The sequence below is a fragment of the Ruditapes philippinarum genome, unplaced genomic scaffold, assembly GCF_026571515.1.
Source record: "Ruditapes philippinarum isolate M1 unplaced genomic scaffold, ASM2657151v2 ctg353_1_1_1_1, whole genome shotgun sequence".
Classification (NCBI taxonomy): Eukaryota; Metazoa; Mollusca; class Bivalvia; order Venerida; family Veneridae; genus Ruditapes; species Ruditapes philippinarum.
In genome coordinates, this window is record NW_026856948.1 from 117,648 (window position 1) to 139,462 (window position 21,815).

The 21,815-nt window shown below is 31.6% G+C and overlaps 2 protein-coding genes across 4 annotated transcripts; both read left to right on the forward strand.

Annotated features, from left to right (window-relative positions):
* Window positions 1-142: 142 nt before the first annotated feature.
* Window positions 143-9,183, forward strand: LOC132748237 (oxalate:formate antiporter-like). Its single transcript, XM_060737803.1, has 12 exons — window positions 143-878; window positions 1,298-1,409; window positions 1,992-2,181; window positions 2,654-2,780; window positions 3,339-3,481; window positions 4,636-4,812; window positions 5,256-5,376; window positions 6,033-6,155; window positions 6,747-6,867; window positions 7,404-7,492; window positions 8,309-8,408; window positions 8,745-9,183. Exons 1-12 carry the CDS (start codon window positions 840-842, stop codon window positions 8,798-8,800), a joined length of 1,398 nt encoding a protein of 465 aa, XP_060593786.1. The 5' UTR covers window positions 143-839; the 3' UTR covers window positions 8,801-9,183.
* Window positions 9,184-11,069: 1,886 nt separating this feature from the next.
* LOC132748236 (monocarboxylate transporter 13-like) lies at window positions 11,070-21,355 on the forward strand. 3 transcript variants are annotated; one of them, XM_060737801.1, is made up of 6 exons: window positions 11,070-11,623; window positions 17,684-17,914; window positions 18,147-18,290; window positions 18,716-19,489; window positions 19,701-19,751; window positions 20,220-21,355. In XM_060737801.1, the coding sequence occupies exons 2-6, from the start codon at window positions 17,707-17,709 to the stop codon at window positions 20,465-20,467; spliced, it is 1,425 nt and encodes a 474-aa protein (XP_060593784.1). In that variant the 5' UTR covers window positions 11,070-11,623; window positions 17,684-17,706; the 3' UTR covers window positions 20,468-21,355. The 3 variants fall into 3 exon arrangements, with proteins under 3 accessions (XP_060593784.1, XP_060593782.1, XP_060593785.1); XM_060737799.1 differs by lacking the exon at window positions 11,070-11,623 and adding an exon at window positions 15,069-15,195; XM_060737802.1 differs by lacking the exon at window positions 11,070-11,623 and adding an exon at window positions 15,904-16,535.
* Window positions 21,356-21,815: the final 460 nt, after the last annotated feature.

Consider the following 21,815-nt stretch of genomic DNA (forward strand, 5'->3'; position numbering starts at 1 on the left):
CTAAGTAAAGATTAGTCAAATGATAGACCTATGTGTTAGTCAATTTGATTTCCTTAAATTATATAATTTTATGTATATATGTTTTGTTAATCACTTTTGAATAACTGTTCATTATATTGTTGATATAGATCTATCATAACCTTATGCACATTATATGCCTTGGTTTTTAATAAAATCTTGAAATATTGAAATCTAAGTTTACGCTCGACGAATTAAAACCATTTAAGTTTTTATAAAACGCAGAATAAGAAATGTTGATGATTTTTTGATTGATCATCAGATGACCGCGAATGATTTCACCTAGATTTCACTTTAAAAATATCTAATTTGTGTTCTTTTCAATGAAAAATTATAGATCTAGAGATCTAATGGTAGTTTTGTTAAAATAAGACAAGCTTAGTGCTGGCACAAAATATGATTTTAGGTTCCAGCTTAGTAGAACAAGGAGGAAAAAGCCTTGTTATCAGTGCTTCAAGAGAATCTCGCAGGGTCTGCATTGATTCCATGCACGATAGAACCAATTCTGCATGATCAACGGACGAAGGATAACCCGGTCCTATACTGGCGAAACCCGGCTGACTACAGCTTAAATTAGTGACGACCATTGAATAAAAGAATGGCGACATGCACTACACGTTTCAGAATTTTCTTGAGTTGTTCTATTAAATAGGCATTTCTTCTTCTGTCGTTCGCTCTGCACAATTACGCCAGTATCTGCGATGAAGGTTGTTGTTTTGCTCCGGTCTTCTAGGTCCCCATACAACTTCTGTTGGAGAGTAGTGTCTTGAGGCCACATCGCAGTTCGCTCCTGATGGTGTCGCGTACATCTTTTGGAGGACATGGTCAACAGTTTGATCTCCCTCTCCGCAAGCACAGATGTGGGTGAACCTTTTTGTACTTCTTGTACATGTGGTAGATCAGTCTGTTATGTCCTACACCATGTACACGGTCAAATAGGCATTTTAGAATGAAAAAAAAATATCCATGGATGAAAAAACATAATTTTGAACAGTTATATACATATATATTAATCATATTTTGATTACGGTCAATATACATGTCAATTAAATGCTAATTAATATCATTTTTGTACACAAATTTCCATTATCATGTAAACATTATCTGATTATTTGTTGATCAACGCGGACTTTTGTCATATGTACATTAAGCCTTGTTTATTTTATTGCGATAAAAATTCAAGATATGAAACTACAATAATGATTACGATGTTGTCATTGATTGTAGATGTGCTTGTGCTGTAACATATATAATTAACAGACTATTTCTGGATTTACAGTTATTTAAATGTAATTGCGGACGGTTTGCTGACGTTGTTATGATCCGAGCAGCATTTGTGATACTCGGGGGAGTTTTAGTGCATTTATGTCTGGGAAGCTTTTATGTGTTTGGTATGTTAAATTTATTAAATATTATATGTGATCTTGTGAAATCTTGAGGTATTAAACACCACATAAATTTGACTTATAATCAGTATTAAGTTCAAACTTTGACAAAAAAAAAACAAACAAAAAAAACAGCCGAATATCTAGATATTTGGCAACTTTGCTATAACAGAACAGAATAGAACATTTACATACATAGACTCATACATACATATATACAACATTGTCAAATATATTGCACGCTGTGGTAGTTTGGTTTTGGAAATGATAAGATCTAAGACTTAAGCATTATTGAAAGTACACACAAAAGTGTTGGACCAAAAGTTATACCAAAATTATTTACAGTTTTCCCCTGATGTTCGTATAAGTTCTTTAGATCATATTCTTTCAAGATTCAAAAGATAAACAAAACAATCTTAGCTTGTATTCAAGAAGGCATTATATTTACTGTATTTGTTATATCAGTCGTCTTCTTATATGTAAACACTGAACATTGATATAAGAACACTTTTACATGTAAATACATGTAATGTTAGTATACAAATGTACTATTTTAAATGCTTTACAAAGCATCATATTTATATATAGGAAATCTCACTCCTTACGTCATATCATATCTACGTAACCGTACAGATGAACACACGCTCCGGAATGTGGACAATCTATGGATAATGAACGCAGCTAATCTTGTCTCACCATTTGGAATGGTGTTTGGCGGTGTCTTAGACCGGCGGTTAGGTGTCAGGGCGGCAACCGCTATAGGATGTTGTATATTTTGGTAAGTATATGAAGTAAACTATCATTCTTTCGATGCCAAGTTATTACTAGTTTGCAAATTCAATGAATATACTTACTAACTATTTTCATTTTTACGGTCATTTCCCGTTTGTGCTTCAGTTTATAGGCCTTAACTTGACATATATATCAAACTCCTACACATAGACGTAGCAGATCAAATTACTGTAAAGAGTCTGACAAAAATGCCTTGACAGTATTAAAAACAACTTTATTTCAGTGTTAGTTACCTTTGTATAAGCAATGGCAATAGAACATATGCTTGAAAATTATTATGTTTTAGCCTTGCAATGAAATGTAAATGTAACATAATTATGCCTTTGCCTGCCACACATAAAAGTTTACACAGTTTCAGCCTGGTGCAATGCTGAATAATCACTTGTCCAAAACTGCCAAATGTGTTTTATAAAGTTTCCGTTTTAAAATATGCTTTATAAGATATTTTGAAATTACAGTTCTGGCTGGGCCCTGACATATTTCACCGTGCAGAAGTCTTTGGTGCTAGTGTCGTTGTCATATGGGGCGCTGACACAATTTGGCCTGTCAACAGCGTATGGTCCGCCGGTTCAAAACGCCTCAAAGGTACTTCTTATCCAGTTAAATGTGTTTTATATTAGGATTATGTCAAACATTATGTACAGTTTTGTTTATACATGTATACATTTATGTATATTCATACGCAATAACTAAGTTATTTCCAATATGGTTTCTTAGTGATTGTTCACGTTAATTTGTACCAAAACAATTAAAATACATGACAAGTCAAGATCATCTAGGGAAACCATGTCCATGGAAAGTTTTTTCCAGAACAAAATTCAGACACATATTATGACAGCTGGTAGAGAGGCATGCTCTTTTTGTACATTAATTTGTTTTCAAAATGAATAAATTAATTCAGCTAACGGCTGTGTGTAGTGCATGTACACTACAAAATTCTGCACATCATCAAAAAGACTTTGGTTACTGCATAGCAAATAGGTTAAATTTATCGTGACGTATTAGTATGAGAAGGGATTAATACAATTGTTGTAAAAAGGATATTGCTGTACTGAGGGTCACTCTTTAGAGGGTGCACTGTACAAACTGGATAGCATATCCAAACGTGTGTTAATCCTTTTTGAAAGAACTATATGATTCTAGTGGTTACCAAAGAGACCGGCTTTGGCTGTTGGACTAATTGTATGTGGAGTTGGGGGAGGAGCCATGGTGTTCAATCAAGTTATCACAGCATATCTAAATCCAGACAATCTATCACCAGATTTCGAATCTTCAGACGGACAAAAGTAGGCTTTCATTTATTTTTTTTCCAGATCATTTTGCTACAAATTTCAGCATTTTAGTATAATAAAAATGATTGTATTATAATTTGTACACAATAGAAAAGAAATAGCACTCACTAAACATTACATAAACAATGCATAACAAAATATGTATGAAAATTTGAATATTTTATAACTTTATGATAATGTGCCTCACCTATAAAGTATAAACCAATGTATTGTATAACAGGTAACTATGTATATTAACTCTTGTCCTCCTGGCAGACCAATCGTCGGATATCCATGGCCGAACCATTAACATTTATTAGTTATGTTACATATTAATCAACCGTGGGTATCCGAAGATGTTGCCAGACATTCATTACTGATATTGGTACTGCAGTACGTAGTGCACTCATTTTGCAAATACGGTACTGATATTGAATTACTATTGCACAATTTTGCTGCTACTGGCACTGTCCAAAAATGTTAACAATGCTACAGCTGTACGTGGCAGTAATTTGATTTTCATGAAATATTGAAAGAGACAACACTTATCTCAGATTCTGTTTTGTTTATTTACGGAAGATCAAAGTTTAAAAACTTGTATCGTACTTGAGAAAAACATGTTATGGAAATTTACATGAAAAGTTGTACTAAATGAAAATGTAACTTTAGAGAACACATGATGTGCATTAAAGTTACAAATTGTTTGTGTATCTGACTTGTTTTTATAATGAAGTTGTGAAATATCAAATTAAGTGATTAGCCTGTCCGTGTTCTGCCATGTACCCTCTCCTGTTTTTGTATTGCGTCCTCCTGGGCTCCTTGCCATTGGTTCTTGTTGCTGAGTCGTGTGGGGGTTGCGTTCACTGAACGCCACTTTTCTTTCCTTGTTGACCTTGTTCATCATATTTAGTGAAGGAAAGAATAATAATAGGATTTATTATTGTAAATGAATGTGTGAAGGAGAACAAAAGGCCGTTCTAATTAATGGTAAATTTTATATGAAAGGTAATTGTTGACTCAATCTTCAACTTCAGGATCATTCGTGCAGTCTGACCAGGCTCTATAACTTTTTAAATTTTCATCTCGATATCCCCATAATTGATAATTGACAGTTTCAAAAATGGTAGCTGGATTAAGAAATCAATTGGTATTAACATTTTTTATTGTAGGTATTTTACGGATAAAGGATTACTGGATCGTTTACCGACTTTGTTTTTAATCTTAGCCGGTATCTATGCGGTTTGCCAAATTATAGGCATTGCGGCGCTTTCAAAACCACCCGAAGACGAGGTAGAAGCAAAACGACTACTCAACGATAGCAGAAGTTCTGATGGACAAATACATGGGTATTATTAACATTATTAAAACCATTTACTGTTTAAGGCCAGTGGCACATATTCAACACAATGCAAAAATACATCTATATCTAAACAAGTGATATATATTTCTAATAGATAAATTGTACATCCATACAAAACATAGTATTTACTTGAATCTTAAATTGTCCGAATGTTGAATCTTCTTTTCTCATTGGGAATCGATGAAATGATTCCAGCATTTCTATTATGTAATTATGTTATCTATATACTAGATACGAACAATCTATTACCATCCATTTTACCATCATGACGCATTTCTGACATCGTAAAAATATTATCAATATGCAGGTCAAGTTTTCTTTACATTTTGTGTGCTATATTTTGCAGTAATTAATCATTTGTAAATACAAGCAGGGTGCGTGCATTACATTAGTTCGACCATTCAAACTGCCTTCTATTCCGCATTTCAGATTACGACTATCTGTGAAAGACGTACTGTTGCAAATGATAAAGAGTAAAAATTCAAATATAGTTTTGGCGTTCACATTTCTTATTCAGGGAGGTATGGTATTTGCGATTAGTTTGTATAAGGTACATGTATATAACAACATAGCTTCTATTACCGTAGAACGTGGCATTTAATGTAAAAATATTTTCTACAAAGGGTTGTGATGGTCTGAAACTAAAGATGTCTACTTCTCAATCCAATTATAGTTGGTTCAAAACCATACCGAAATCCTTTCAGACACCAGTACTGGTAAGTGCCAGGAAGCCAACCAGAAAAAGAATTCACATATTAAGTTGCATGCGTTTCATGGCTGATGCTTCAACATGAAAAAAAGTTAATATTTTATGTATTTATTTTCGATAAATGTCATTTTATCAAATTTGTAGACGTTTTTCTTTTGACATCGGTAACACTTTGACAAACAATACTTTATTTGCTTTTATGTTTTACAGTGCTGATACTTGACATTTCATTGATACTTAACCCAAGAACATTTTTTTTTCTAACTTGATTCAAGAGTAATGCTTTCATTTGATACTTTGCTCAAAAACATTGTTTCCAGTTGATACTTGACTCAAAAACATTTGATAGCCAGGAAAAAACTACATATAATAATTTATATTAAAGTTTGCTAAAGTTATATTTATGCCATGTTGGAAAGGAAGAAAATCTTATTAACATAGTATTAGAGAAACGAAATGAACTGTCACCCTATGCAAGGCGTATTTTCTTATTACAGGCTTACGGACAAACGTTTATCAACGATGATCATTTTTTGGCGACAGTAGGGTCAATATCGTCTGTATTTAACTCAATTTGTCGTCCATTGTGGGGAACAATATATGACAAATTCGGATTTCAAGTAAGTTTGCTTAATTTGGTCACTACACATGATTGTAGAAGGTTCTTTGTTTGTTAAAGCATGTAGATACATACGTGTTTAAGGTTTTTAACACTCTTTTCCCGCTACTTTGTGCCGATGTGTATGTTATACTCTCCACAGGTTGCCCGTGTGGGCGAGCCCTCCACAAAAGTACAAGTCATTTAAGATTTTTGATAGTACAGATAGATACCGATAGATACCCCAATTTCAGAAGCTTTTTCTAGTTTTTTTTCGTGCCAAGTGTTTAAGCAATCATACCCGGGACCTCGAATGACAAGTCTGACGCTCTTTAACCGGTTGAGCTATGTAGGCTGGCATCTTAATGCGGATCCGGAGCACAGATAAAACAGAGACCGAAATGAACAGGCTTTGCCATCAGTAAAGCAGTCGGACCTGGTTAACCACAACTTAACATTTAATCATGATATCTTCAAAGTTTATAATAGACGGTTCAAAAGACAAGTCAAGTTTTGAAATTATCTAAGTAAGCTTAGGACAAAAGATTTTTTTTATCTGCTACGAGTATGCTGTGTAAAGAATTGCTTTTGTCTCGTTTTTGTTTTATTTCAGATTGCCGTTAAATTTGTGTGCACTTTATTTACATGTCTATCATGTACTATCATGTTTACAGAGACCATGGGAAAATATCCATTTATGCTGTGGATTTGTGGATTATACGCTAGTTTCTGTGGTAATACGTTTTCGATAAAAACAACGATTTTCTAATAAATGAAAATAGACATCATATTCATATAACTGTAAATTAGCATCTAATTACGACGTTAATGAAAGAATGTAAGGCAAAAGTGAAAGACTTGTTTACATGTATCTTAATTTGCTCTTCTGATACAATTTGCGATAAATGCCTCAGATATCCATTAAAGTAACATTATGCTCCATTTTTCATTGTCAAGTTATGCTGAATTGACAATGTATTTGAAGAAGTAAGTATAGTGAAAGGCATTAATTAAAACAAGCTTGTCATTTAAATAGCTCGTTTTCAACATAAAGAAATAACGCTAACATATTTCATGTTTTTTTATTATTCTATTCAGCTTATTTGTATATGTAAAGCTGCACCAAAAAGCTATATAGAACTCCATATAAGTAATCTCTTTGTCGTTATTTCAAGAACAAACAATTTAACAAACGATAGATCAGCTTTTACATAGAAAAAAATAATAAAGGGGTTAACATTCAGCACTGTTTCGTATCCTCTCTTTTCAGGCATATTTTCTATATGTCCAACAACTCTCGGAAAACTGTTTGGTGTTGATAATATGGTGATTACAATGGGTTTATTCTTCAGCGCTCTTGTAAGTAGAGACTTGCATCCTTAATGTTATCTAAATTTTCAAGCTGTTTGCTTGTTCAGGTCCTTGGTAGACTGGTAGTTAAACACAAAATATGACAAAAATAAAATATGAAAACGATTGTATTTACAACCAGCAATCACAGAACAATTTTTGCATTTATTTTGATCGACTTCTAAGCTTTTCACTTTTGTGATAGTTAAAGAGTCAGCAACTTGTGCAATTGTTTCCTTCCAATACTTTATATCGTCTGTGTTCTCGACTTGAATTTTCCTGGATACATATTTGTCATTAGTTTAAACATATTTTATTTATCAAATTTACAAGCAAGTATCATTTTACATCACAATATATATATGGATTGGAAAACAAGCATACAACTTATATTTATTCCTTATTTATTCATTAAATATTCATAATTATAAAATTATATAAGCAAATAAACTAGTATTGAAAATTGCAATGGTCTGTGTTAAGCTCGACTATTCGAAGAATAGGGAGAGCTTTCGGACTTAACCAGGCTTCGGCGTCGGCGTCACACTTTGGTTAAGGTTTTGCGTGCTAGTTGGTACCTCCGAAACTACTGAATGGAATGGATTGAAACTTCACTCCCTTATTTGACACCATTGTCACTGTCCGACGATGCCCACAACTCTATCATGGGTTTTGACAGCCCTTGTTCTTAAATCACCCCAGAATCGATCAAATGGAAATACTCGATAAGTACATATGGATATACTGTGCTGGTGTGAAGTAAAACCCAAACAAACAAACAAACAAACAAACAAACAAACAAACAAACGAATATTTTACTTCCAGTCAGTTTCAAGTTTATGTGCTGGCTTTATTGGGCTGAATTTGCAATCAGTACTGGGATGGCATGGACTCTTTGTGTTTGGTGGTTCCCTTGGAGCTATAGGTACGGATTTAGTTTTTTTAAACTACATCTTTATCATTTAAGGAAATTTAGGTAAATTTTCTCACTGTTCTGCCAGCTCAATTCTGTTAGAAAACGATATTATAGAAATTGCACTAACAAATGAGCAAACTGTTACAAGTAAAAATCATTGAAATAACAGAAAGAATCAGTATTTAAAAATAAAAATGCTGCACTGTACTTCTAATAAGGCTAATAATTCTTTATTACTATCTATTTTCTTCGAACTTGACATAAATAAAAAAAATCACAATTTTTGTTTTCCAGTCTTCAAAATTTTATTTTGCAAAAATATTTCCTCATTTTCCTTCTTTTCAGCTTTCTTTGTAACATTTTTCTTTGATGGGAAGGATCAAAATGGGAAGCCAATTTGAATTATTTAGACACATGGTTTACGAAAGCTGTTCAAATTTGTCAAGTTTAAGATAAATTAAAACTCAGATCTGGTACCTGTTTAGATGAAACATTGGCAACAATATGACAACGAAGAATACTTGATCACGTGATGCTGACACAGTTCTGACGGGATGATTTCATTAAACATTATGGCATCTTATTTATCTTATTTATATATTTTCTCTCACATCTCTTATATAACGCACGAATCAAAGTGAAATTATGTGATAATAAGCGTTGCTTTTGGTGTCATACGTGGTGTAATGCATTTCGTATCTTGTTCTGATATATATATTTGACAAATCTATTAAATAAACTTATTTCTACTGAACTATTGTCTATTGTATTGTGTTGAATTGTAATTTATTAAAATAAAGGATATAAAATATAATTGTTGTAGTTCCTTTTTGTTTTCAATAATAATAATAATAATAATAATAATAATAATAATAATAATAATAATAATAATAATAATAATAATTAAGAAAGAATAAGGTTTACGATTCTTCTCGAAAACATTAATTTACGAGCGGTGTACAACCGCAACTCAGGCCGTGTTAATTTTTAATAATCACATTTGTTGATAATTTCCTCAAGAAACACTCAATATTGTTTAAATATTTTGAAAAAAATTTAAGTCTGTATTAAGGACAGATCTTATACCTATATACATAGGTGTTTATCGTATCTTAGCAAAAAGTATAAACTTGCAACTGGAAACACCTTTAAACATAGCGATATCAATCAATATGCACTTAATATTATATCACAACAATTCGTAACAAAACAGTTACAGTCCGACAAACATATCCACCATGGATGCACAATGAAACAAGAAAATACATAGGAAAGAATAAAGAAGCATACGATTAAGCTAAAAAGTCAAACAATGTACATCACTTGGCTATTTATTAGCAGTTAGGAAATAAAACAACACACCGTATTTGAAATACACGCACCAATCACGCCAGCAAACTTGCTGAAAGGTTCAACCTGACGTCATCCAATTTGTTGAAAATATTGAAACAATTTATCAAATCAAATACACAAAATAGCAACATACCAACTATCACTGATAATTACGAAACATACACATCAAACACAGACAATTCCAATGCCTTTAATATTTTCAATCACAAACTGAACTTGCTGATAACAACAAACAACTTCCAGAAACAACGCGAACTGTTCACAATCACTTAGATATATTCATTAAGCATCTTAAGAAGTCGCATCAATGCTAAAATCATAAACGGAAGGGAAAGCGGTAGGTCCAGACTTTATAAATGATAAAATCATAAAAGAACTCTCAAAAGAAATTGCTGAACCACTCTGTCGTCGTTTAAATCATTCTGTACAGTCTGGAAAAGTTCCTTCACAAAGGAGATTAGCCCAAATATGAGCTGTGTATCAAAAGAAAGATCGTCAAAATATTTCTAATTATAGACCAATCTCACTTCTTAGCACTCTTAATAAAGTGATAAAAAATCACAAACATCTCAAATTCTTTCTTGATAACAGCCCTTTCTCTAAACTCTTAAGTTGATTTATTTGCACAACAATCTGAAACTTCAGTAAATTATCCCGCTTCTTCATAAAACTATTACAGACACCTTGCTCTGCACATCTGACCTATCACCCCCTTCAAAGCCAATGGCCACATCTCGTTCTATCTTAATAACTATCTTACTATCTAAATTACTTCCTTATTTGATATCACCATGTGCAATTATAAAATCAAGCATTAATTAGCATAATATATATTTGTTGAAATTTAACACCGCACAACAAAATACGTTCTCCGAACCTTCTCCATTTATAAATATTGAAATTTAATATGATTGCACATTAGATGTTATTTTCACTTGTTTTATTTTATTGCACTATTTTTTTTGCTCATTTCACTCTTTATAAGTGTAAATATTTCATGTTAGTAACTAGTGTGCGACTCTACATTATGCTTTACTTTTACTATTCACAGGAAATAATTGAAATACGTCTTTTGACTTTCTTTTCAATCCTGTACTATACCATGTTGTTGTACATACACGTAATTATATATGTTTGAACTACAAATGTATATAAACTAAATACAGTTAGAACCAAGTACAGATCTAAACCACGTTATATTGGACAGTCTTAAATGTTGACAATCTTAATGTCATTATCCTTAGATAGAGAGTTCTTTACAATCCAACCCTATATAATTCATCACACATACTTTAACAATTGCAAAAATGGTACATTTACGCTCGAGAGTGTGTAAAGTGAGCTCGACTGGATGTAATATTGTGAGGATACAGTATGTGTTCAACACTTAAATCATAAATAATGATATCAAAGTACAGTACGTATGTGTCATTCAATAATGATATTGTACAAACTTAATAACGCGACTGCGCATTCAAGGCGTTGATCGGAATAATACCGGTCACACAGGAACGCGCATGGTTATAGCTCTGATGGTAGAGAACTTGACATGCCTCATATTTGTGAGTGTTTGTGTCGGTATGATCTAAATAGTTTATTAGAAGTACTAACGTTACTGACACAGTATAAGTTGTAGAACTGTGATGAGTTTGGTATGCGTCAAGGGTGAATGAACTGAATTATATTGAACTTAGATACGTGAATATTTCATTAATAATGACATGAATAGTCACTGTATTTATTCCTGTTCACTAGTTTATGGTTATAGTTTATAATAAAGATTTTATATGTTCAACACAAGGAAGGAAGTTAAGGAAGGGTATTGAAATAATTTAATTCGGGAAGGATATTTAGATTCAAATCAAATTAAAGTAAGTTACTGACATGTCATATATATTATTAATCATTTAAATTTGCCGTAAATTGGTTGTTATTTAAGTTCTTTAAAACAGTCTCATATATGAAAATACTTATTTTATGATATTGCTTAATAACTTCTAAAATAATACGAATATGTGGTCTTGCGTATTGAAAAGTTCTTTTGTCTTTTAACTCGGCAAGAGAAGCCATTCATAGATTATAGAGTTAAAACGAAGTATTGTGAATTCTAACCCTAGGGGGCACAATTAAGAAATAAACGAGTGCTGAAATGAAATTATCAATCTAAATGATTAATCCAAGGTAAAAAGAAGAAAAACATTCTCATTTGGTATAATTGAACAATAATCTTTAAACGCTCCTACTGCATAGCACTTTGTGACACGGTAGCTTGCAGCTAGTTTGAACTAGTTTACACGTAGACAGTAAGTTTATGTATTTGTAGCATCTCTGAATTTACTTTGGTTATGGTTCACTTAAAAGCATATATTTATTTTGTCGATGATTGTTTCTCTAACCGTTTCTTTGCTTGTTAATGTATTAAACTTATGGCATAACATAAAAACATAGGTAAGCTATATTATTAAGAAAAACCCATTTGATTATTATTATGATCGAGTTTTTTTTGCTTTGAAAAGCAACATTAGATTGAATTATACGAAGGAAAAGGGTATATTTTTCTATATTTTATGTTAATGATTTTATAGGTACTGTGTATATTTGTTTTTATCCACCATTGGTTAGTAAAATAACAATCAATTTATTTACAATTTTGGAGTTGAACGTTTTCTTTAAAGATATATTATATTATATTTGTAAATACTGATTATTGCTGTTCAATCTTTTTAAAAAGATCTTTTGAGTACACAAAGAGAAGATATGTTTTAAACTCAACACACTATAGATAAACACATTATGAATTCTTAGTGTCATAAAAAATGGCAACTTCTTAAAGAAAGAGCCAACTTAACCTGTAATAGGGAATACAGCTTCCGAAACATAATTTATATGCATCCTCATATTCAAATTGATCACATTCAGTAAGACTTTTATAGATTTTAATGAATTTTCTGCAATACGAGTATTTTACATAACGATGAGCATAGTGCATCTTTAACATATCTCATCCATTTAAATAAATAAATAAATAAATAAATATATAATAAATAAAAAAAATAATAAATAAATAAATAAACAACAATTAACTTATGTTGTTGAGTTTGATATAGTATAAACTAACGTATAATTATAATAATAATAATAATAATAATAATAATAATAATAATAATAATGATGATGATGATGATGATGATGATGATGATGATGCTTTAATATATGCATTTACAGTATAAAGGTCACATAATGCTTGTAAAGCGGAACTTTTGCAGGGTTTGAATAGTTCAACAAACTAGCAATGTACATTGTATATATTTATTACAATATATATTATTACAATATATATATATATATATATATATATATATATATATATATATATATATATATATATATATATATATATATATATATATATATATATATATATATATATATATAAATTCAACCACATGTTTTATTATCAAAATATGTCATACCGTATTTATGTTTAAACTGCAAAAATGCCCTTATTTAAACTAATCAACTTTAGTGTTTAAATACCACGACATTTGCGTACTTGATATTAATATCTAACCGGATAGAAAATTGAAGGTCATGATGATATTGTAGAACGAACGCGATCGTATAATGTCGACGAACATGTTCAATCTTATGCTACCATCTTCACGCCTCACTTAATTATAACGATTAAAATTGCATTAAAACTACGTATAACGAAGATAAAAGTACATCACTATAATTATGAATATCAAATTTTCTTGCTCGATGGTTCATTTATTTTCTTAAGATACGATTCTTTGGGGGTTATCTTTGAAAGAATGCAGATAAAATATAGAGAATTGAAAAATTCAAATCATTCGGTTGTAATAATTTGAATAAACTATTAAGTAATAATTTGAATAAACTATTAATTGATGAGACAGCGTATCAACGGTATTAAAAACAAAGTATTCGCGCATTTGTTTGACAGTGAAAAAAATATTCATGCATTTAATTAATATCAAGAAAGATTAATGGACTTTATGCTAATGACCACCCTATTTATTTAATATACTCCTATCTAGCTTGACAGTCAACCTTATGACCCTGAAATCAAAGTAACCCTGAAAACTAAAGAAACAGTAATGACGCTAATGCATAATTAATTGTATCCAAAACGAAGCAGTATAACCAATTTTGAAAAGTTTGAAGAGCCGATTTGTCATTATACATTTTAATTATTCGTAACATAAAATTTGAAAAATATCCGTAGTTTTGATATTTCCTTCTTCTTGTTAATTTCCTTGATTTTATTAGATTGAAAACTGCATATCATTTACAAAGTATTGCAATTTTTACTATTTGATACTGATAAGATTTTTTTCACCATGCGTTAATGGCGTACAATGTAATGAGTTCACAAGGAAATGAACGATTAGTCATAAAAAGGCCTTTTGTTATTTAGTGAACCTTTTTTTGCAGTGTGCCCATGAATTATATTAAATGTTACTCAGTTTTTAATATAATGGAAATGAATGTTCTGATGTATACATTTAGCAGGACAAGGGCCATCAATCTCGTAAAACTCATATCCTTACTATCGCTCCACTTCCCCTCGCTAGGTAGAGTACCGTGAAAACGATGATCTATTTTTAAATGAAATTGCAGGGAATATACAATGTATATGAAATAGAAATTTGAATACCTGCACTCCAGTTAATGCATTTATAGGTAGGTATACGATTACAATCTGACACATTATCAACATACAGGTCTCCAAACTATGATGCAATTCAAGTTATAACAGCCACATGTTTATAGATTAATAGACTTTCAGTATCAGGCACATGGGTAGATACGACAGTACGCTATACGAAAAGTTGAACAAAAATATAAAATTACAAAAGTAAACATATTTTACAATGCAATACCATATCAACTTTATATACCCTTTTGATTTATAACTTTGCCCTTTTTAGGCTGTTACATCTTTGCAAAAACTTAATCGATTTGATCCTACAAAATACACCGATATATCTCTTCTATTAATCAGACATGGTCCAGTACTCACGGTATCAATACTGCCTGACAGTGATCGAAAAATAAAACCCAGCTCGCGTCAACAAAGAACCATTACACAATGAAATATTAATTTGCTGAATATTTAATGACAACTCACTAAATATATTACCTGCGATCACTAACTAACAACAACCCCCCCCCCCCCAAAAAAAAAAAGAAGCTAAGCAAATAAGTAATAATGATAAATCATATAGATATAAGAATGCACCATAAAGAACAAAATAAAAACTATTTATTTCTTAATTGTGGCCTATTCACGCTTCCGTAGGAACGATATAATCAATACTCCTTTCAAATGAACGTTTATGCAGGCCTAACAGTGTATATATAATTAAGGTGACTGACTGTGGGTACACAAATCTTGGAATAAACTTACAATTAATAGGTAGGTGTGTTCACATTAAGTTTGGTTCATTTAGACAACACAACATTTTCTATTCATAAAGTTTATTGATATTCATAACCAACAGAAGTAAATAAACATACACAGGAAATTAATTAGCGGTGATATTATGTTATGTAGAATGTAAAGTATTGCTAATGTATTAGGAGAAATGCGATACACTGATGGATATGAATCTTTGTTTAATATTTCAATAACTAGTTATTATATGTGAAATTAAATTAATATATGTATTACTTTATTATTGATTTGTTACATGTTGAAATGTAAGTATATTAAGTTTGAAGCAGAACATTTGATAGACTTGTTTCTATTGCTTTTGTTATTTGTGACTGCATATATGATTATTTACATCTTACTTAATCAGATTACAATCAAGCATATGCATATTGTAGAAAAACAAACAATATTGTAAATGCAATGGTCGCGTTAAAGTTTACAACATTTTGGTATGTTGTTCATTTTTTACAATGTGCATATCATATATGCTTGAATTTAATTCGATAAAGTAAGATACATAATATTTTGTGATGGGTTAAATAAAATATGTGTATACACCTATTTTATTTAACCAGTCACAAAATGTTTATAAATATTTTTTTTATAAAAATGTTTATTTATCTTTATATACATAAATTAATGGCTTGTTCGCTGCACAAAGTTCATATGTTTAAACCTAAACCAGACTAGTGTAAATTTCATTCTTTTCTTTATTACTTACAAATTTAAGAGAAATCATTGTAAAGGAAACATTTACATGTAATCCTTTTAAAAAGTTATCTTCATAGTTCATGCTTATAAATAACGTATACAAATTGTAAATGTTAAAATTAATGACTGTGACGTATGTTATGTTAAACCGATGCATGGTGTGTTGCGATGGATTATGTTACATTTCATTTTTCATTCACATATTAGGGGGTATAAACTAAACCAGAACTACCTTCAGTTTACTACCTTCATTTTACTGCCATTTCGTATGCAAGTGCTTCATACTAAATATGAAATCACATGAAACACCTGCATGATGACGACTGACATTCTTAATGTTTACCAATCCCAATAGTCATTGAAAAACAGAACACAAACTTGTAAGTTCTAGATCCGTACGTAGAGCTGCTGAAATACTTAGAGGAGGGCAGATGAAACAGATTGTTATAATATAAGGATATTCTATTTATTCCAATAGGACGGATGAAATGATACAAGTGCCAGTATACATTTTTGAATTCATTTTCATTTCTTTTAACTACTACATAATGCAATTTTAATGCAAATATTTATGCTTGTTTTCAGGCACGGATTTATATTACGTGATTCAGGTAATTAACACAAAGTACGAATACAAGTCAATTTATTTGTATTTATAATTATTTATGAATTTATAGTTTATATGTAGTATGCGTGTTTTAGATAACAATTAAAGTATATTTCGAGCACATAATTATATTTCCTTGCAGATACAAGTATCGAGGGAACTTCAAACAAACTAACGTTAACTGATTCGTTAGATAAATAGCGGAACATTCATGCTTTATTTTTCAACATTGTCTCCATGATCATTTTGCTAAACCATGTTTGCAATTTGCAATTCCTTCTTGTAACACGGTTGCATCTTGCATTTACTCTGCTCATATAAGGCCATCTAAACGTTAAGCTAATGAATATGTATTTTATGTCGAGGAAAGAATTCGGACTGCAAAATCCAGTGCATATTTGGCATAGGGTAACATTACAAAGTCACAACTTTCCGCTTCTGCAACTGTCCATTTTGGTATAAACTTGGACATTATTACTACAACAGCACGATGCCAGAACCGGAAGTTTTCTTGTCTTTTAACACTAATTGCTATTCTGAAGTCTTTTAGGGTGGAATAATGGTTTGACTGTTTTGTTTAAAGTCGATCGCAAGCACTTTATCACAGCATTCTGCAACTAAAATATATATAAAAACATTATATAATCAAGAGATACAACTTACATGAATTCATTATGGCGTGAACACCCAATGTGTTTTCCATTGCTTGTGTTAAGACTTGGAATCAAGATAAAAAGTGGACTCGGGTCTCATTCTATATACCGTTGAAATATTTGCCCAGGCAAGCCAAAAGACGACCTAAAGTACAGAATGGTAGCCTTAAAATTTACAGGCTTCCTTATCTTGTTTAGGTTTATACGTTCTGGAAACTTATCATGCAATTGAATTTTTCATCAAAGGATATTTTATTCTTTCTTAAGTTTCTTGATCAAACGAAGTATCGTTTACATAACGAAGCCCTGTTACAGATATTATATTAAAAGTAACCCTCAATCATTCAGCAAGCAACATGCAGTAAATTGCCTTAATCTGTAGGTACGTGTTTTCATGTAAATTGGACAAACATTTTTCGAAGTATGCGCTCTATAAATGTATCACTTTTTAGTACTAAGACAACAATTTTACTTACCTTTGCTATCCTGTATCTTTCAGATTCAATTTAACATCGACTCACCATGAGTAAATCAGCTCTGACAAAACGAGACATAGACCGAGGTTGGGCATGGGTTGTTATGACGTCATCGTATTTAGGGATGGTTATTTATTGCGTTCCTCTATACATGAGTGGAGTTCTGTATATCGCATTGCTTGACAAGTTTAAGGAAGGGGAAGCTAAAACCTCACTCGTAGGCGCTGTCAATGCTGGTCTTCTTTGTTTTGCAGGTACAATATTAATGTATAACGTATAACAATATAATATCGATTGAACCCTTGTATTTTTTCGAAGTGGAAGAATCTTTAAGATAGGCCCATTTTTAGAAACCACCTCAGTCAAGATGGCAAGTTCATTTGCTGTATTTCCCCTGGATAAAATAATGTACTGTACGAGTAGGAATAAAACTTTAAATTAATTCTTATCCTGATGTTCTTTCATTTCTGTTTTATTTCATTTTAGCACCTTTAGGCGGCGTAATAAATAACAGGTTTAGCTGCCGTGTGTCTATAGTACTCGGAGGGGCACTGACGTCCATTGGATTTGCTACGAGTGCGTTTGCGCCAAGTCTTGACTGGATGATAGTGACTGCTGGTATCTTGGTTGGTAAGGTAGATTACCTTTTCTATAAGTTTATTAACTTTAGGTAATATCTGGAACAAAGTGATCCATCGGACCGAAATTACATGAAAACGACTCGGTAAGCCTCTTAATTATGTTAAAAAATATATATATATATTTACAAGTTTGTACAATGGACATTTCATCTGACTTCCCAAAAACTTTAAACTTTGCTTAGGCATAAATGCAAATGATTAAAATATTTATAGATGCTTAATAAAATGTCATTCAGAAATAAATTATAATTTGATCAAATGATTACTTGGTTATTAAATTACAGATTGCAGTTACCATGTAATCACATTAAAGATACTCATTTTGGTTTTCCTTTGCTAAATATTGATGCATGCATGCACCACATATTTAACCTGTAGACCAAAGTGATAAAAAATATTTATTCTATATAACAGGTATAGGATTTGCAATATCTTCTTCTGGGCTTATCTGTGTTGTTGGTTTTTATTTTGAAAAATGGCGAGAAATTGTGATCTCTTGTGCCTTTCTCACAGTTGGACTTGCAATGTTTCTCTCAGCACCGTTTGGAATATACATGATTTCAGAGCACGGGCTTACTGCAACATTGTTAATATTGGCTTGTATCCAGGCACAACTGTGTGTTTGTGGAATGTTAAGTAAGCCTTCAGTAATTGAAAATGAAGTTAAAGCTGAAAAGAAGAGAGACAGAAAGATTGGTGGATCGAAATCAAAAACATATTTAGATGTAACTCTAATGAAAAATGTTTCCTACACTTGTTACTTATTAACTGTATCAACATGGAACTTTGGCCTGTGTGTCGCAATAATGCATCTACCGAACTACGTGTCAGTTCTTGGCGGGACAAATCGTGATATAGGATTACTTATGACCTCATTTTCGGTGGCCAATGCAATTGGTCGTCTGCTTGGATCGTTAACAATATCAAAACTTAATGACAAAAGTCTTTACGTGTATGCTGGTGTTCTTGGAACAACTGGAGTGGCCACGACACTGTTTGCTGTGTACGCGGATTTGGCAGGAGGTACATACATGTTTTCAATACAATTAGGTTTATTTACCGGATGGCCAAATGCAATGATGACACCGCTGTCTCTCCGATTTGTAGGTGTTCACAAACTATCAGAGGCCTATGGTTTAGCTTATGTTTTCTGTGGGCTAGGTGTTTCTACAGGACCAGTCCTTATTGGTAAGATTTGTTTTCCAATTTCGCAGATATAACATGGCTATTTTATTATTTATGTTACACCATTTATTGAATAAGAATTTATTTATTATGTATTTTTAACCAAAGGCTTATTCTAAAAATAGATACATGTACATGATTTAAGTAAGTACACTGTGTGTGTTTGGGTCATTGGCCACTAGTATTTAATAAATTGTACCCTTTTTCCATCCAGGATATTTGTACATCATCACAGGATCATATAAATACAGTTTCGTCGTAGCAGGTAAGGGGATTCGGTTGCTTTGTTTTCATTCTGAAATAGTGGTAATTTGAAGGCAAAGAAATAAAATTTTCACAAATAAACTAAATATCATTAATTACTGCAAACGCATCGTTCATGTAAATTGGGTAAAGTTAGATTAAATTTAAGTTGAAATAATTTGAAAATTTACATGCTACCTTCTACGAAAGATAACGCTACCACGCCGCTCAGCTTCTTATATAGGTGCTAAAAATAACACCATTTTCGGACCAATCAATAGGCCCTTTATAAAATCTGTTTTTGGATGGAATAAAGAGTTCAAACTTTAGCGATTTAACTGTTTATTGTAGATATGTCATAAGGATTGAATATCGCTAGTACCGGTATTTTGTCGACAAAAATTTAAAACATTATGTTAATGATATAATCAGTATCACCTCGTCTCGTTGATAAAACGTAAAATCTACCCATTACTCACTTCTGTTTCAGGCGCAGTTCTATGCATGGGTTGTTTATTTAGTGTGTGTTCAATTTGCTGTAAAAGTGAATCAATAGCTGATAAAAGAAAAACAGAATTGATAGTTATCTCTCAGGATGAAACAGTGGACCAAAATGGTTGTTTAACTAGAGGTAAGAGTGTGGAACACATACTACCAGAGTCGGAAACATTACTAGACAACACAACAGAACTTACAGTGACAGTTATAAGAACAGCTAGAAAAGTTAATGCACAATGACATTATTATAAAGAGGAATCTGAATTTGGGGAAATATATGATTAACGTGACAGCAGTTTAGGTTATGCAAATGAAGATATGTCTCAAGACAAAGCGAGCCCATATAGAGGATATTTTATGAGTGTAAGTTTAATACTAAATTTATTGAATGAAATCATAATATGCGAGCCTCTGTCCAGCATAATATTGTTTTATTCAACGAGATGAAAGATGAAGTATAGTACTTAAAAGTAAACTTATACAGGAAAATACATACAGATATACAGAACGATATAGATTGCAGAGATCAGAAAATACCACAGAGCTTGCAGCCCTTTGATTATTAAATGGCTTTATTACACTCCGGCGCCGCGGCTTATGTTATAAATAAAGAATATTTGTTTAGTTCGGTGTAAGATCGGAATATATATCACCGAGTGAGTACCAAAAGTTATATTAATTTCACGAGTGGCGAAGCTTTTGGTGTTCAGGAGGTTACGCTGAACTAAACAAATTTTCTTTTTATTATATGCAAAGAAACGTTTAAAAAAACATTTTAACCTAAAAATATATGAAAAACGTGCCAAATAATGATACACTGTTACGTCATTTACGACGTGACGCCATTAAGTTGGTTTCCAGTACTGTGCACGCTGGTATTCAAAGTAACGGGTCCAACTTGAAATTTTTCTGTTTTAAACAGTGAAAATATCTGTTTTATATTTTACTAATAGATTTCTATAAACCACCGAAAAACATGTACTAAATAACTTTTTTTCAACTTTTTATTAGTACATTGTATATAAACAATTGTGGTCGACAATACAATCCGGTTTCAATATATTTATAATTTTACATGTGTGAATTGTCTGTGTATAATTTCCCGATAAATAAAAATACAAAAATATACCTCACAACATACTTGTTTCTTTTATTGTTGCCTTCAAGTCATTACATATGGACAAACGTGTTCTGATTTCCATCTCTACACCCATGCCGTTCTGGAACTAGTATACAAGAGAAAATTCAAAATCAAACATTAAAATGATGTGTGAAGATAGGGTTTATTTCGACTATATATCGTCACGATTTTCCAATGAAAAGCGACGTTACAAAATGCAGTATTATAATAATGCGTTAGTATCTATTTTACAGAACTACCGTAATAGATTAATTCACATTAATTTAATTCACAATGATTTAATATAAATGTAGCAAAATGTAAACATTGTACTTTCATTGACTTCCATACAAAATATTCCCTATAACTTCACTTATTGGCAACATGAAACCGATGAAAAAGATGATTTAGTTGATATTATTTCACATTACATGTCCCACTCCTAACACCCTAATGTCCGCTCCAGGT